General features: G+C 40.0%; 1 protein-coding gene across 1 annotated transcript in view; it reads left to right on the top strand.

Annotated features, from left to right (window-relative positions):
• Positions 1-16,169, top strand: part of NTNG1 (netrin G1) — a 151,108-nt gene that overhangs the window by 57,209 nt on the left and 77,730 nt on the right. Inside the window, exon 2 of the mRNA XM_074152124.1 lies at positions 3,994-4,634. Within this exon, the coding sequence (XP_074008225.1) occupies positions 3,994-4,634 (641 nt within the window). The remainder of the gene's footprint in view (positions 1-3,993; positions 4,635-16,169) is intronic.

The following is a 16,169-nucleotide window of genomic DNA, read 5'->3' as shown; positions in this document are numbered from 1 at the left end:
ACCAGTCAGCCCTAGTCAGCAGCTTCTCAGGTAACTGCTTTTCCCAGCCAGGGCTGAGCGTGAGCAAACCGTGTGATACAGCCACGTGCCCTCGCCCTGCCTGCAAAACAGGTACCTCTGCCTAGAGCCAAAACCTTTAGACCCCGTCAATAGTTCTGGTAATGTTTTGAATTCCATGAAGAGCCTAAAACAGAATAAATACCAGCTTAATTTGCCTGCCTGCAAGGAGCTATTTAATATCAATTTCCAATTACTGTACAGGAAAATAGTAGGTTTCTTTTAGATGATCACGGTGTAGGAAAAGCCTCAGCTACCTTTTACACTAATTGGCAGTAAAGTGTTTAGAAGTATTTAATAGCGTTTAATTATTTATAAATCTCCTAATGGCTTAAATATAATTTTGAAAAGTTATGAATATCCACCCTGTCCAGCTGAAAAGCTGCTGCTTGGAAGGCTTAAATGAAGATCTATTTACGGCCACCTGCCGGTCACAAAATTACTTACAGCTGCTAATGTTCTGGTCCTTTAGGTGTCTCCAGCACAGATTTGGCTTAGTTTTCACAAACTGGGGAAAATTTCTTTTTGTTGTATTCATTTTACTGAGATAGAGGTCTTAAGGAGGATTATCACAGAGGTCAAGACATTGAAATATGTAACTAATACCAGTTAAATTAATTGTTTTCATGCTAACGTGTACTAAGGGATGTTCACATAGGGTTAGACCCCTTTAAACGGATTTGGTAATGTAAGTATGTCTTCACATGCAAATTACATTTAAGATGAATTAGAAGCAGTTTAAAGCCAAGTTGCTGGTAGAGAAAATGGGAATCTGACTCCAAGCCTCGGAAGCAATAATCATGTTAAATATTTCAAAATTACATCAGTGACTGCCATGCCAGTAGGCAGAGGGGAACTTACCTAAACTCATCATTTCTCCCCCCCCTCACTGTGTTAGAATTCAGGACATTATTTTATCAGCTTATATCGGCTTAGATTTTTTTTTCTCTTAATTTCCTCTCTAGAATATCGAACTCCACACAGGTTATTTTGGTGTCATCAAATCATTCGCCTCTTAAAAGAGAATTGTGTGCTATAAAATTAAAATAATAGCTTAATTTATTGGGGAGAATATGCCTGAAGTTTCTTATTAGAATTCTCATTTGTAGTGATGTCCTCACCTGGGGTTTCAGTGGGAGGTTGTGCCACTGCCGTTACCACTGGTAAAGAGTTTCAGGTGCAGGACAGCACTGTGATTCTGACCCATTTCTCACTATATTCTGCAGCAGCTTCTGTTTTTAATTGGAATAACCTCATCTTTCCCAAAAAGCTTTGTGCCCACAGAGATGTAGACTACCATTCACTAGCAAGCTAGGGCTAATTTTTAGCATTCACTGCACCATTCTTTTAGGCACCTTGTTGCTACCAGCTCTCATGATCTTACTCCGTTCTCACTAGCTTGTGTTTTGTTAGAGCCCCATCTCCCAGCGTTCTCTGATTATATTAGCACTTCAGTTTTTGCTGAAAAGGAAAAGGTGAAAGAAAAAGGGAGAAAAAGAAATCAGCTCTTATATACAGAAAGAAACAATACGTCCCACACAAGCTGGGTTACCTGCTGGAAGTAATAAAACATGCCTCCTCCAGCATCCAGGGACTGGAGAATCAGAACGGCTTTAGTTTTTAACATGAAGAATTGCAACAGACTCAGTGGTCGCTTGTGGAGCAGGAAACCAAAGCCATCCCTCAGCAGTGCTTAATGCACCTGTCTGGCTACCCAGGAGCATTTATTTGCTGTGTTTCGATACCCATGACCTCCCAGTGAAGTTGTTTTTACCAAAGTGATGACAGAAGCATAGACTTTATAGGTACGCAGGCAGGTTCATGGTGACAGGTACAGAAGTGACCAGTTTTTTCTAGTAAACCTCAGAAAGGTGTGATTTACGCAACTATAAGCATTTTCTGCAAAACTGATATTTACGTCTAGTCAAAAGGTCTGGAACCTTACAGACTTCACAATATGTATATTTTCCCTAGGGGAAAGAAAAGGCCGAAGTAAGTTAGCAAATCCTGACGTTTGTGTTTGATATATTAAATGGAGCTTAAATAATAAAAAATCTGTCCAGTGTTTTCTTTATTCTGCTTGAAATTTATTTTTGATTTTCACTGTTTTATTCAAAAGGAAGACATAGAGATAGCAACCGTGAGCTTGAAATCAGAGCTGTAACAGGGACTTATTGTAGACACGTTTTACAGAGTTTTTTTTATTACAGCTGCATGCTTTGAAGCTGTCAGTGTAACAAGCAGTGGGCTGCTTTTCAAATAATTCTTTTTGTTGTCTGGTAGTTTTTTTCATAGCTTCAAATCCCAGTGAATCGTTGTCAGTTTTAGCACTCAGCTGTATTAATGGGAAAGGGAAAGAGAAAGAAAATAGTATTTCCCTGGCCAGGTAAGAGGAAGTTGTCAGTGGGGAGGTCAAAGTGAGCGCAGAATTCCTTTTGCTTGTGTTTCATGGAAGTACATCAAGGAACAGCAGTGGCCAAGGTGGAAACTCATGTTTGAAACCCATTTCTCACACTGGATGGCATTGAACTGCTTCATTGCCCCAAGGCTTTGAGACAGAGAGAAGCATAACTGTAATTATAAGAAAAGAAAAGGTTGATTGTCATACCAGGGCTCATTCTGTTTTCAGGGTAGGTGAGGGGAACTCTGATTAATGACAATAACAGCTACACTTATGCCCCTGTTGAGCACTGCTAGGTATAGGCATGTGCATCTTTTTCCCCAGCAGCACTGACCATCAGTGAAAAGAGGAATGGCTTCTTCCACAATCCATGTGTAAGGTGGAGGGAAGGATACAGAGCAGCAGTTGCTCTCTGGAACAAACACAGAATGAACATGTAGCGAAATATTAATGTACTGTTGAAAGCCGAAATTAGATGGACATGATTCAGTGCAGCCTACGGGGTCTGATATCTTGGTAAGTGCTGCAAGATATCCCCAATCTGCAGACAAAATAGCCTTTGTGAAGAAGCAGGAGATTGTAGTGTGCAAGTTAATGCATCAAAAGGCCAGGAAGAGAATAATTCACTTTCACCTTGCTACAGAGGACAAGCAGCAGTAAAAGCTGTGCACTATTGGCAAGCTTTTTTTGTTGCTGTTTTTAACTCAACCCCCAGTTCAGACCTCCAGCCACCTCGGCAGCATTCCAGCTGGAGCTGCTGACATCTCCCACCTAATCAAGTGCTGGATTATCTTGTCCTGATAAATTGGAGCCGGTGCCTTATGAAAAGTCTTTCCTGAAGTACTTTGGTAGCCTGTAATAAGATGGCAGATGTCTGAATCAAGCCCCAGAGCTGGCAGAGCACTGTTTTTCTAATGGCTTTTGGTGGTGAGTGTAAATGTTTTAAGGCAAGCTGGTGCTAAGCTTGGGAGCATAGTTAAGCATGATAAATTTCATGCCCGAGTGAAAGGAAACTTGAAGGTGTACTGGTTCATACTGAGTACATATGGGCTGCACTGCTGACCTCAAAACACTTGCCCTAAACATTACTTCTTTTGTGAATGGAGCTCCTGAGGGACGTACTTGTTTTAAAAATAAATTGTCTTTGGCTACTGCGTCTTTCTAGGAAGAGTCGGGAGTTACTGAGCTATTAGAGACTTGCTTACTGTTCTTGGTCTTTTGTGACTTGATCGCTGGTCCAAGTCATTCAGGGTAAATAATCTCTTTTCTTTCTCTAAAACATACTAAGAAAAATGTTTATGTTACAGAAGTAAAGGTGCTGTATATGTCTGTGTTTGCACATTTACTTCAACAGATAAAATATCCAGGGTAAGTCTCATTAAGATAAAGGTATTCCTTGCAAGCGTTTGTGTTGTCTTTCTTGGTTTCACTCCTGGAGAAAAAGCAGCAGTTCTCATGTGCCAGAGAAGAAACGTCTTTATGTGTCATAATCACCTATACCATGCCTCTTATAACTCTGCTTTGCTCTTTTCCAGGGGAATCCCTACATGTGCAATAATGAGTGTGATGCGAGCACACAAGAACTGGCTCATCCTCCGGAACTGATGTTCGATCTCGAAGGAAGACATCCCTCCACATTTTGGCAGTCCACAACTTGGAAGGATTATCCAAAGCCTCTTCATGTTAACATCACACTCTCCTGGAACAAAACCATTGAACTGACAGATAACATAGTTATCACTTTTGAATCTGGCCGTCCAGACCAAATGATCCTGGAGAAATCACTCGACTATGGACGAACATGGCAGCCCTACCAATACTATGCCACAGACTGCTTAGACGCTTTCCACATGGATCCAAAATCAGTGAGGGATTTATCACAACACACAGTCCTAGAAATCATTTGCACAGAGGAATACTCTACTGGGTACATGACAAATAGTAAAATAATCCACTTTGAAATCAAAGATAGATTTGCTTTTTTTGCTGGACCTCGGCTTCATAACATGGCTTCTCTTTATGGCCAGCTTGACACAACCAAGAAGTTAAGAGATTTCTTTACCATCACGGATCTGAGGATAAGACTGCTTAGGCCAGCAACTGGAGAAATATATGTAGATGAGCAACACCTGGCACGCTACTTTTATGCAATTTCAGACATAAGGGTATACGGAAGGTAAGAGAATATATACCTTTAGAAACAGAGGCATGTATGTTTGGCTTTAGAGGTTATTCAAAACCATTTATGTCCTCAAATATGACACCATTTTCTGCCAGGACATGCTGATAGAAATCTGGCTCAGTTGAAGTCTGTTTCGGGTCATATTAGAAGTTTCTGACTCAGTGGCACAAAATCCCAGGTGTTCGCTGTGACTAGCCTGGGATCTTGAGCCCTAGGTCTCATGAGCAGGATAATATTAACAGTTTCTTATGTTGGCTCAGGAATTCACCCTGGCACTAGGACATTTTCTACTTTTTTACAGTCGCAGCCTTATCTGATGGCGGTTAACTAAAAAGAGATTCTGTTTCATCATTTGACTTTTTCAGGCCTTTAATGTAAGCTGTGATTGATACAGCAGCCCTTGCTCGGACCCTTCCCACTAGGTTCGACTATGAACTGCTTGTGAACAAGGAAGGCAGGAGAGATTAGAGTCAATTCCTTCTACTTTAATTAGCTCTAAATGCAGTGAAGCTGAAGTAAAATGGAAAAAAAACACAAGAGTGTTTTGGAGAGACTGATTTGAATATAACAAAGGTGAATACTTAGCTGGGTTCCAGACAAATAGTCCCTCTGGGGCAAGCAGTGACTGGTATCAGGTGCTGTAGTCCCAAAAATAATAACTGTGCAATGACATTCCTATTGGGAAATTTTCTTCCCAACTCAAACTAGCAACTGACTGATGACCTCAAGCAGGAGGGTGATACTCCTTACATGTGTCTTGGATGCCAATTTGTTCAGAGGAAATAAATGGGACCTTCTCTATTAGCAATTCACTCACCTCTGTAACGTACCTTTTCCTTCTCTTCTGTTTCTTCAGTGGAGAGTTCACATCTTCCTTTTGAAAATATTTTTTATTTTTTTTTAAGAGAAGCTATGTATCAAAACGAACAGAAAAGCCAGTGTATCTTGGAAGGCCAGAGAATTTTTTGCAGACACAAGACTGAGTGGAAAAAAAACATAAGAGACTGATTATATAAAACACTGCTGACTATTTTTATTACTTTTGTAGTGAGTTTGCCATTTTCTACCTCTTTTATACAAGACTTTCTTGTTTATAAGCATTTCCATATTGCAAAAATTGATACATGAAGTCAAAATAGAATCAAATTACTGTGATGTAATGTATTGAAAAATATTCCTCTAACTTTATATAAAGGGAGAATTGATGCCACATAGAGATTTGAATGTATAAGCACTTTTGCAGTGTTGATATATTTTTATATGACATCAAAATACATCTCTTAGAACTGTAGATTTAGCAAGTAGTTACAATCTTTTGTGTCCACACCTAATACATACTCATACATACAGAATCACTAATTGAATGTGTGAAAGCCTAAGATAAATATTGCTTTTTTAAGAATTTTTATTGTAACTCTCATTAGTTACATTGTAAATTATTTTTCAGACGTCTCTTAAGAGGGCTAAGTGAACCATGGACAGCTTAAGATACTGTTTGAAATGGTTTAGTAACATTAGCCTCAGTATATAAAAAATAACACGTATGTTGTATTTACTGTGTATCCTTTCTCCATTTGGCCCCACATAGGTTAGCTCTGCAGAGATATCAAAGCTCAGGATTTGAAGGGCCTTTACGCTTTAAGGAAAAGCTGCTCCCCATCTGAAAACCCATTTGGACCTTAGTCTGACTTCAATTAGACTATCAGTACTTTATCAAAAAAAAGCATCTGAAGGATTAAAAAAGAGTGCATTGCATGCAAATTAGAAACAGAAACCTTCTGAGCACATCTGGGGCACAACAATCTTGTGAAAAATTATCTATAAAAATGAAGCATGACTGTACAGAGAATTTATCTGATGCTGATGCTTGTTGTCTAAATGCTGCAGTAATTGGACACATGCTTTAAAAGAAATATCTGATGTGTGATAGTATCTCACTAGATTAGATTCATGTGAATTCTTATCACTCTTCCACTAATGAGAAGAACAGCTCTTTAGGGATTTGGTGGCCTTTCCTTCAATATGAAGTGAGCTCTCCTTGTTAAAGAATTTATGGGCTTGCTTACTGCTAAGTGGCTGTGGGGCTGCAATGCACAGCCCCTGATTATTTAGTCGCACCAAAGGTAACTTGCGATAGGCCAACTGTCACCCAGTTTTAGGTATTTTTAGTCTCCTACCAGAAACCTTACAGCCCCCCCCAGAAAGAGTCTCCAAATCAGCATTTATAGTCGTGTGCCTTGGCATGCTCTGAGCATGGGCACACGATGGAGGGGAGCAAGGGTTACCAGGCGTTTTGTGCTGCTATTTCCGATTCATCTGAGCTTTCCAGCCATTGCGGGTTAATTTAGGGTGCTAATTGGATATTAAGTTACAAATTTATTTCTTTTTCTTTGCTACAATGTTTCATATTCTGGGCTTTGAGACCTAGATATTTATATACATTTAGTAAAGCTAGACTAGACTATTCCATGAGGATGGGATAGAAAAGGACCTTACCAAGGAGACTGACATGGTGGATGAGTGATGCTAGCAGACACTTTTTAAAGCTAGTCCTTTTACGGAAAAAAAAGTAACCTGTAGGTTAAATATAGTTAAAATCACCAAAGCTCATAATAACATATTTCTAAAGGCAGAATAAAATCTAAACTTTTTTCACATCGTATTTTAGGGATCAATGACAGTGAAAAGCATCTATATTAAAGCTACCATATTTAATATACAAGATGCTGGAGTGGTTAATACTTCACAACAAATTACAGATAGGAGATTTGCCTGCTTAATATAAGATTTGTTTTGTCATTGCTTTGCATTTTGGTGTAAAATAAGCCTGATGTACGTTGCATTAGATGTGAAAGCCTGTGTACTCTCAAGGAACACCTTACCTCCTCTATTACCACCTGGTTATTCATCTTCAATTTACTACTTCCATTGTGTATGTCTTAAAATGATGAAAAAAAAGGAAACATGGCTGTTAGCAATTTTAGCAGCCCCATTGTGCTCACATTATTCAAGAAACCTAATAATCCACATGAACTAATTCTGACTTACTGATGGTCTGCTTCACTAAATCAGGGTGATTTTTTCTAGTGAATAATGGACGATGTAGTGTGCCAGTACCTTAATTAAAGAGAGCCTCTCTTAGTCTTGATCTCATTTTAATTTACAGGGTAATACTACAATAATATCACTAATGGAAGGTACATTAAAGGGCATCAAGTAGCATTAACTGTATTAAATTATGGCACTTGTGTTAATTAACTGCTGAAGCAAGATGGTCCTAACGGCTAGAAAGGTCGACTAATGCATAAATAAAAGTCTTCTGGGATGGGAAACTAAGAAAGAGCAGACATTTTTCCCCTCATCTAGCCTTGCTGCAGAGAATCGGAGGGTGTCCTGAGTGGTAACCTCAGGAAGGTTTCTCTCACTTTGCTGCCTACAGAGGTGGCGTGGACTGTCTGCGAGCTCTGCCTGTCTGCCATTCCATGTGAAGGACAGTCCTGGCAGTAAGCTCTGAGGCACAGCTCCCTTTTTTAACTTTTTTTGTTTTGTTGTAGGAGAATTTCACAAAAATGCTGATAATAATTCCTTTGAAGTCAAGCAAAAGGTTCCTAGCAGATTTGGATCAGGCTGCTAAACGTTTAACCACATTCATTCCAAAGTATTTTTGCTTTAACTATTATATTATCAGTGACGTGTACATTTATACACTGTAAATTAACTGTAATTCAGGCTGCTAGTAAAAAAACATTGCCCCAGTGGGTGACAGAATGACTAGCTGGCTGAAACAAATGATCTTATTGCTTTTGGGTGATTAGGTTTTGATCTAAGAGCCACTAGTTTCCTTCTGACACCAGAATATCCAGCTTCTGTACAATGTTATTAAGCCCTTTGGAATTTATTTTTATACTCTTCTCGCCTTGAAGCTTCTATATTTAAGCCCCAGGGTTTTCTGACCCTGTCTCAGCTACGGTTGCTGAGAACAGCAATAGAAACCTCTAACTCACAGTACGCAAGTGAAAAGGATCCTCGGTTTTAACAGTTTCTTGCTCTCACATTATCTCTTCTAAATTTAAATCCATCTCAGAATTACTCTGAAGGAAAGCATATTTGCTGTTTAGGGGGTTGGGGCTTTTTTGTCTTTTTAATCAGCCTGCCCCTCCTGTCAGCTGTGACCCTGAACCCCTCAGTATTGCTGTGGTGGGTGTGGGGTAGGTGAGGACCCTTCCTCTTAAAAAGAGCTGATCTGCCCCCCTGAGTTGGGAGTCTGCACTGCAGCCTTCACTGGGAAGGCTGAGTTGTACCAGGTTGTACAGGTTGTACCAGGTTTCATCCACTGGTTTATTCTACAGATCCATTCTATGGATGGAATAATTGGATTAAATCTCTGTGTTACTCTGGCATACACTTGACAACTCTGTAATAATATCCCTCTCTAATTTACCCAAAAGCAGAACTTTTCCCCAGGGAAGTGGTAATATATAGAAGTGCTTTCGTTTTATTTATAATAGAAAGTGTTTTCATTAATGTTCAGCTCAGAACCAGACCATCAATATGAAGATATGTAGCTTTTAAAGAGACAACTGAATACCATTCTTGTTTCTAGTATTTATGTACCATACTTGAATACTCTTTGTTTTACGAGAACACTTGCATAAGCAGCTTGCTCTCCTTTGAGATTTGCACTGGTATTCAGAGGGAATCTAGCAGTTTCTCCAATTAAATTATGAACTCATTAGAGAACAGGAAAGAAAAAGAAATGTATGCATTTAAGAGCATGTCAATTTATCTTTAACTCCCAAGTGCAATTAGCTTTTTTAATATATCTACTGTAATATGTCACTAAGGAAAATAGTCCTTCATTTTCTGTAAACAAATCTAGGATCATCAGGAATTGAAATAATTAAATGGTCAGTGTGTTTATTCACACATGAGCAGTCTCCAGTGGTTTACTCAGTACAAGTGTCCTGGGTGGTTTTTACTTCTGCCCATGTTCAAATAATACTGGTTTCTACCCTCCATCCTTGTGACACAGGTCACAGCTCAGAGTTGTCGCAGTCTTGTGGTGACTGGAGGGGGAGCAGAGCATTAGAGTCTGGACGGCTAACTAGGTTTCTAATTCTGCCATACACTTTTGAAACTAGTGGATTTAAATCACCATGTTTCACTCACCACCTTTGCTCATTAGCATTTGATCATTTTTCTTGGCTCGTTTTGCAAGATGTCAAGTATTTCCATACTGATCTCCCCCAGCTGTCTTTCAAGGAAGCTCAGTATTGTGCAGGATCAGGGTGTTTGAGGAGAGGCACCAAGCCTTTTTGTAGTATAATTCATTTTTCCATTGAACATTAAAGGAGTAGAGATGAAACTCCTGATGAAAGAAATGGGAATTTTTCATTCGCATTGCTTTGTATGCTGAAAAGCTAACCAAAGAACCTTTCTGAATAAATTCAGTGATTCCAATATCTTGCAGAAACTTACTTTCCTTAAGCTTTTCATTTCAAAAGGGTTCAGTTTAATGCAAACACTGAAATAAGCTTAAGGATCTCCTGGATCACATATACAAATGCTTCTTGGCACAAGGATGTCCTTCAGGTTGAAGTTAATGCTGAAGTGATACAATATATTAACATCTTAAAAGTTTAAAAATTTCCAACTATTTCACAAGTAACAGGAACTACCACATGGGTACCAGCTTGGTGAGATTGCTTGCTTTTAGTTTTGTCTGTCTCAGTACCTAAATACATGTGTTTAGGAGCTGATTTTTCCTGGATACTCCTCACGTGTGAAGTACCTCGGAAGGTAGTAGCTAAACCCAGAATATCCATGTGCTTCTTTTGACACAGGTGTTGTTCCTCTCTCTCTGTTAATCTTTTTTGTTAGTTGTAATAAATGAGCCATCATTCAGCTGTGATGCAGGGAAATATTTGAAACTGAGAGTTAACTTTGCTCCCTTTCTCCTTATTTCCCTCTAGTACAGTCCTGTACTAAATGTTGTGTATCACTCCCTATACGATATGAGAAGTAAAGTATTGAAACAGGAGACCAGACCTGATACTGGTTTCAGATGCCATCCTGCAAATTGGGATTAATTTCAGTGAAGTTACCCGTATTAAACAAATGGGTTTCCAATGTGTTCATGTAGGAGGAGTGAGGGAAAACAAGTGATGGAGAGGAAGGGAGGACAAAAGGAAGGAAAGAAAGAAAGGAGGGAGGACAGAAGTAAGGAGGCCATCCCAGCTTCTGTTTAAAAGAAATGAGAGAAAAACACACCTCTCTCTTTTCATCTTCTCTCACCTTCATATAATAAGGCTGATGTAAAGCAGGACAGTTCTGCTAAGTCCAGTGATTCAGTCACATGGAGACACCCATTCAGAAAACTGCAAAGTGAATTAGTAAAGGTCAAGGTCTAATAGTCTCATTACACGGGGTCTGTGAGAACCCTTCCTCTCCTTCGCGCCTGAGTCCATCCCTGGGATTAATGGGTCTCAGCAGAACTAGTGCACAAAGGGAATCATCATGGTTCTTACTTGACCACAGCGGGCTGTACTGCAAATGAGTCGGCACCAAAGATCCTCAGTAAAACACAGGTAAAACAACAGATTAAGTTTTCAACACTGCTGTAATTCTGTTTTCAAAGAATATAGTCTTGTTCATGGAAAAGTAAGAAAAGAGCTACAGCAAAAAACAGTGATGCTGTGAATTTAGCAGGCAGTAATATGGTCAGGGAAGAGGAGATGGAGGGGCTATGCTGCAGGTACCATTCCCAAGAGAAAGTCTGGCTGCTGACACATTCAGGAAGGCATAGTGTTAGCAGCAGCCCTTTGCAGGATAACGGGCTGATTCCTGGTTAGATTCATGGGACATGGTAGAAACGAAAGGATGCTGAATGGCAAGAGGCATCCTAATGACATTAGGAGGGAGCAGCAACTGGAGAACTTCTTGATATATTCCTGGATGAGACCACCTTTAATTATTGCAACACACCGAGTCCTTGGGGCCTTAGAGGCTGTCTATGAACAGCATCTGGTTGCTTACACAACAGTTCATCCAGACTTCTAAGCAAGTAGCAATTAACAAAAAGGAATGATTGGTATGACTTTTATGCTGGAAATGCTTCCATACTCTGGAGTAACATAGTTGTACTTCACTGATGATTATTTTGACATTTCTGGCGTGATGACCGCTGTTTTAAAATAAGCCTAAAAACAAACAAAAACATTTCAGGAAGAGGCTGATAATCCGTAGCTTTGTACTGTGGGTTAAGGCTGATCAGGCCTTGAGATGTACTATGGATAATGCAATACATACGGTACATATGCATGCCTGTATCCCAGTGCTGGAGGGCAGTTTTCTAGTTACTTTGAACACTTGAGTCTATCCTCTGACTTTGATGTTTGCACAAATGTCAATAGTTGCCTGCTTCTTCCTTGTAAACTCCCTGGAAGACCTTGTAATTCTTTTCATTTTCACCCTTAAATCCATTTTGTCTTTATGGAAACTATGCAGAGTGTCTTTCCTCTCTGCCATGCGGTATCCCAGCTTCCACCCTCTCTAGATATGTGTTGGCCTGTAATATGACCGGTATCTAATATATTAAGATTTATAAAGTACTTTGAAATACACTTAAGATTGGTAGAGAAGCACAATGGATTGTTATAATCTGTGTTCCCTGCACCATTACTCATAAACAGGCATGTAACAGGAGTACCGGTACAAATGTTAATGATAGCAATGCTGTCCCGATGACAGAGGGACACGGTGGTTCATGTTAAACTGCCATCAGTATTTCTGTTACACTGTACGTTAAACCTATTAACAACCAAAAAGATAAAAATTACAATAAGGATATATACATTGAGATATGCGTCTTCACACTCAACTAATTAGTTGCCATCGACTGTTTTCACTTTGCTCGGTGACATGTGGTGTATAAATCATTTCAATATGTTAAATGCAAATTGTTGGTAATAGGGTAACCATCTGCTCACTGTTGGAAAGTTAGCAGAGGAATATAGTAAGCTGTACTTCTAATAATGATGCTAAACTCACATCCCTGAAATACCAAATATCTAAAAACAGCTGCCTCCACTAACGCCAACATTACTAATACGTCTCTTACCCTTTTCATTTTCAAAAGTAAACCACATATTGTAAGAGGTAATTTTGTTCTTCAGCATGAACTTGACTTCAAGGCTAACGTCTGTAACAGCAATGTGAACCACCGTATCTCAGAGCCTGGTCTTTTTCTTAGATTATGTTGAGTGCTTTTGAACAGCCAATAAATAATCAGGCTGCCCACTCTTCTCGGGACATCATTCCGTCCACAAATATAATTAAACTCTCTTCTTCCCCTAACCCCTGCTGCCAGGCCCTTTTTCAGGGATGACATTATTTTGTAAGTGATAGATAGTTGACACATTGCTGTCTGGTAACGTATTACACTGGAGACCATCAAAGAGTGCCTTCCATCTAATAACCTCCCATGCCCTATGAGCGTTAAAGATCACCACTGCAAAGAGGGATCAATTATTTTGCCACAGACATGTATTATCAGGGGCTGTCACATACCTTCGTAATGAGCATTTCTGGGTACCCAAGTGACAAAGTAATGCATTGGAAAATTAGTAGTGGGACAAGAGTGAAGGACTGCCTGCCAAAGTTGAGGCTGTGCCTTCAAGCTAGAGCAGCTCCTTCTCTCCTCACCCATTCAGTCATCTGCTGGTCAGGGTCACTATCACAGTGCTGACGTGCTGGCTCCCCCATCAGTAATATATTGCATTATCGCCTATCAGGGAGATTAATATGTTCCTGTACTGAATTCCCAAGATGTGGCTCTCAGCATTAAAGCAGCTGAGGAATAAATTTGGCTCTCACTCTCTGAACGGAAAAGAAGTTTGTGATTTCATCGGTGTCGGATGCCGTGGCTTTCTTAAGCCAAGTGTGGAGGGAGGGGTTGGTGTTTTTTTGGGGGGTTACATCTGGCATGGCAGTGTCTGATTTAAGATTGTGTTTCGAGGGAAGCACCTGCAGGGGAAGAGGCTGCAGGAGAGCTCATTAGCCTGGCGGTTTCTCAGCCCCAGGATGAATTACAGAATAAGATGCTTGCTCTACAGGGTCTCAGAAACCTGCGGCTTTGTGTAGGTGAGCTGTCCTGCAAAGCTTTCCAAGTTTAAAAAAATATTACAGAGAGACCTTTTTGTGCTAACACATTTTCCTTTGTTGCCTTGCAAGAAAAGAAGCGCTGGCTGAAGGCTGCACGTATTTGGTGACTCCATTTTGATTCACAGTGAACGCTTGCCTGTTTCAAAATGGGGTGTCTGCACTTTAAAGTTATCTGGAGCGTTTATAGACAGAGATGGTGTGATGAGCAGCACTTTATAATACCTCAAAGGCATGGTGCCAGAGCTGGGAATTTGATAAGCCGGGGTCCTGAATTGGATTCCAGCAATGGTCACAAGTTTTAGGAAGCTCTCATTTGAAATTGCAAGCAGGGGAAAAACAGGATTCTTTCTCTTTAATTGCATTAGTTTTATTGAACTGAAGCATTGCTTCAGTTCCCAGAACACTTTATATATATTTTAATGCAAGTTACCAGAGACGGAACGCTTGCAGGACCGTTTATTGTTTCTGACTTTTATATTTGGTAAAATTGATTTTACTCATTTTCCCATTTAACTCTCTCGTGCATTAAGAATCTTTAGACTTTGGGATAGTGTTTACTGAAGTCATCATAAACATAGTAGTTTTAGTGCCTCTGATTCGGTAATGCTTCTGTAGTGCTTTTGTTTAGGCCTGTTCAGAAAAGCCAGGTCAAGCCACTTGAATGTGAACTGGAGTCCGGGAACCTCTTTGTCAACTGGAGTCCGGGTAGGCTTTTTGCAGGAGAGGGAACGTGAAATTCATTCCCTCAGTAGCGATCCTTTAGTTTATTTGATGTATGCTACTAGAGTTCACTGGAACACAAATGTCCTATTCATCAGAGACTTCCCATCTGTTGTTTTGGGGGAAAAGGTAGGGTCATTTGGGAGGTTTGGGTTTTTTTAACCTTACTTACCTTGGCTGTATTTTTATAGCCTCATCACATTTTAATTAGCTCTAGATCTTCTCATTGTATTTATTGAACTGTGGGCTGCTTCTTCCCTTACTTAGAGCTAGGGGTGTTGATTTTGCCGTGCAAGCACAACCAGGAATTGACTTGAAAAAAAACATTTCACAAAATTATCATTCCTGCCCCCTAGTTGGAGCACAGCAGGTCCCGCAAACTTCTGCACCTGTGAGGAAGCAGAGCCAGCAGGAACAGGGTGCAGCAATGGCAGCTGGGACAGGGGACAGAGCTGTGATATGAGAAGGCATCTGTTTTGTCAGTGACCCACTTTGGGAAATCCTCCTTCCCTCATCCCACACCCTACATACCTCCAGCTGCTCATTTCTCACTGTCTTCACTTCTCTCTTTGGTGATCATCACTCCTTCAGTTGTACCGCATGAGGAGTCGCTGCCCATGTGGCTCGAAGAAGGAATGGAAACCTTTGGCAGGAACATCTCAATTTACAATGAAAAAGTAAACCTATTATACTTTGTCAATGCAGAAAATTGCTTATCATTTAACAAGCTTCATTAAAGATACTGTGCTTGTGGAACTGTGCCTCCCTTCCTTTGAATGCCCCTGAAATAATTCTTCCAGCAGGACAGCAAAACAGCAAGGAGCCAGTTACATTTTTAATCACTTGTGTCCCGTAGGAGTTGCAGTCTGCCAGCAAGGGCAGCTCCTTCCCCTCTGCAACGCAGGAGAAGAATTAAAAGATGGGAAGCTGTGTTTCCCGAATGGTGTGTTACAGTTATTAATGAGCTAAAGATCAAACAATCTGACTGCCATTAACTGCTAATATTCTGCTACTGAAAATGTTTAACCCAATCCACAAGCTAGATCTAGGGGAAAAAAAAAAAAAAAGGAGGGGTTCATCCCCCTTTTCCATTTGTTTTTTTCCTTAATGGACAGTGGAGAAACAGTTGGATGAAAGGAATAGGGAAAAGTAAAATAACATTTAATTTCTCCTCTACTGTGCATATCTCAAAAGAAAGTTTCAACAGTGTAGAAGCCTTACACACCCAAACCACTTTGCATCATTTTACCTTCTCATCAGGTAGATTGGTCACTGCAGAAATAACCTTCAACGTGGTGATTATTTCTGAGATTCATCCTTTCAGGTGAATGGTGGCAACAGCCTTAGTTCTGACATGTACAAATACCTCGTGTTTTAGACTTGATGTCTTAAAATATACATCCAGACTTTTGTTTTTTACAGATACAGAGCTGCTATATTGAGAGATCAGATTCTGAAATCTCTCTTCATTCCAATGGCTACTTTTGGAGACTTAATGCAGACTTTGGATTTTGTGGTCTATACATTTGTTTGTTCGTCTGTTAATTCTTCGTAAAATATAGGTACTTTAAATAGGAGAGATGCAGGAGAGCAATACCACCAGAATGACAAAGGTTTATATGTCTCGATTCCAAAAGCCGCTGAAGT

This window comes from Numenius arquata, chromosome 8, assembly GCF_964106895.1.
Source record: "Numenius arquata chromosome 8, bNumArq3.hap1.1, whole genome shotgun sequence".
Classification (NCBI taxonomy): Eukaryota; Metazoa; Chordata; class Aves; order Charadriiformes; family Scolopacidae; genus Numenius; species Numenius arquata.
This window is presented reverse-complemented; position numbering and strand designations above follow the sequence as displayed.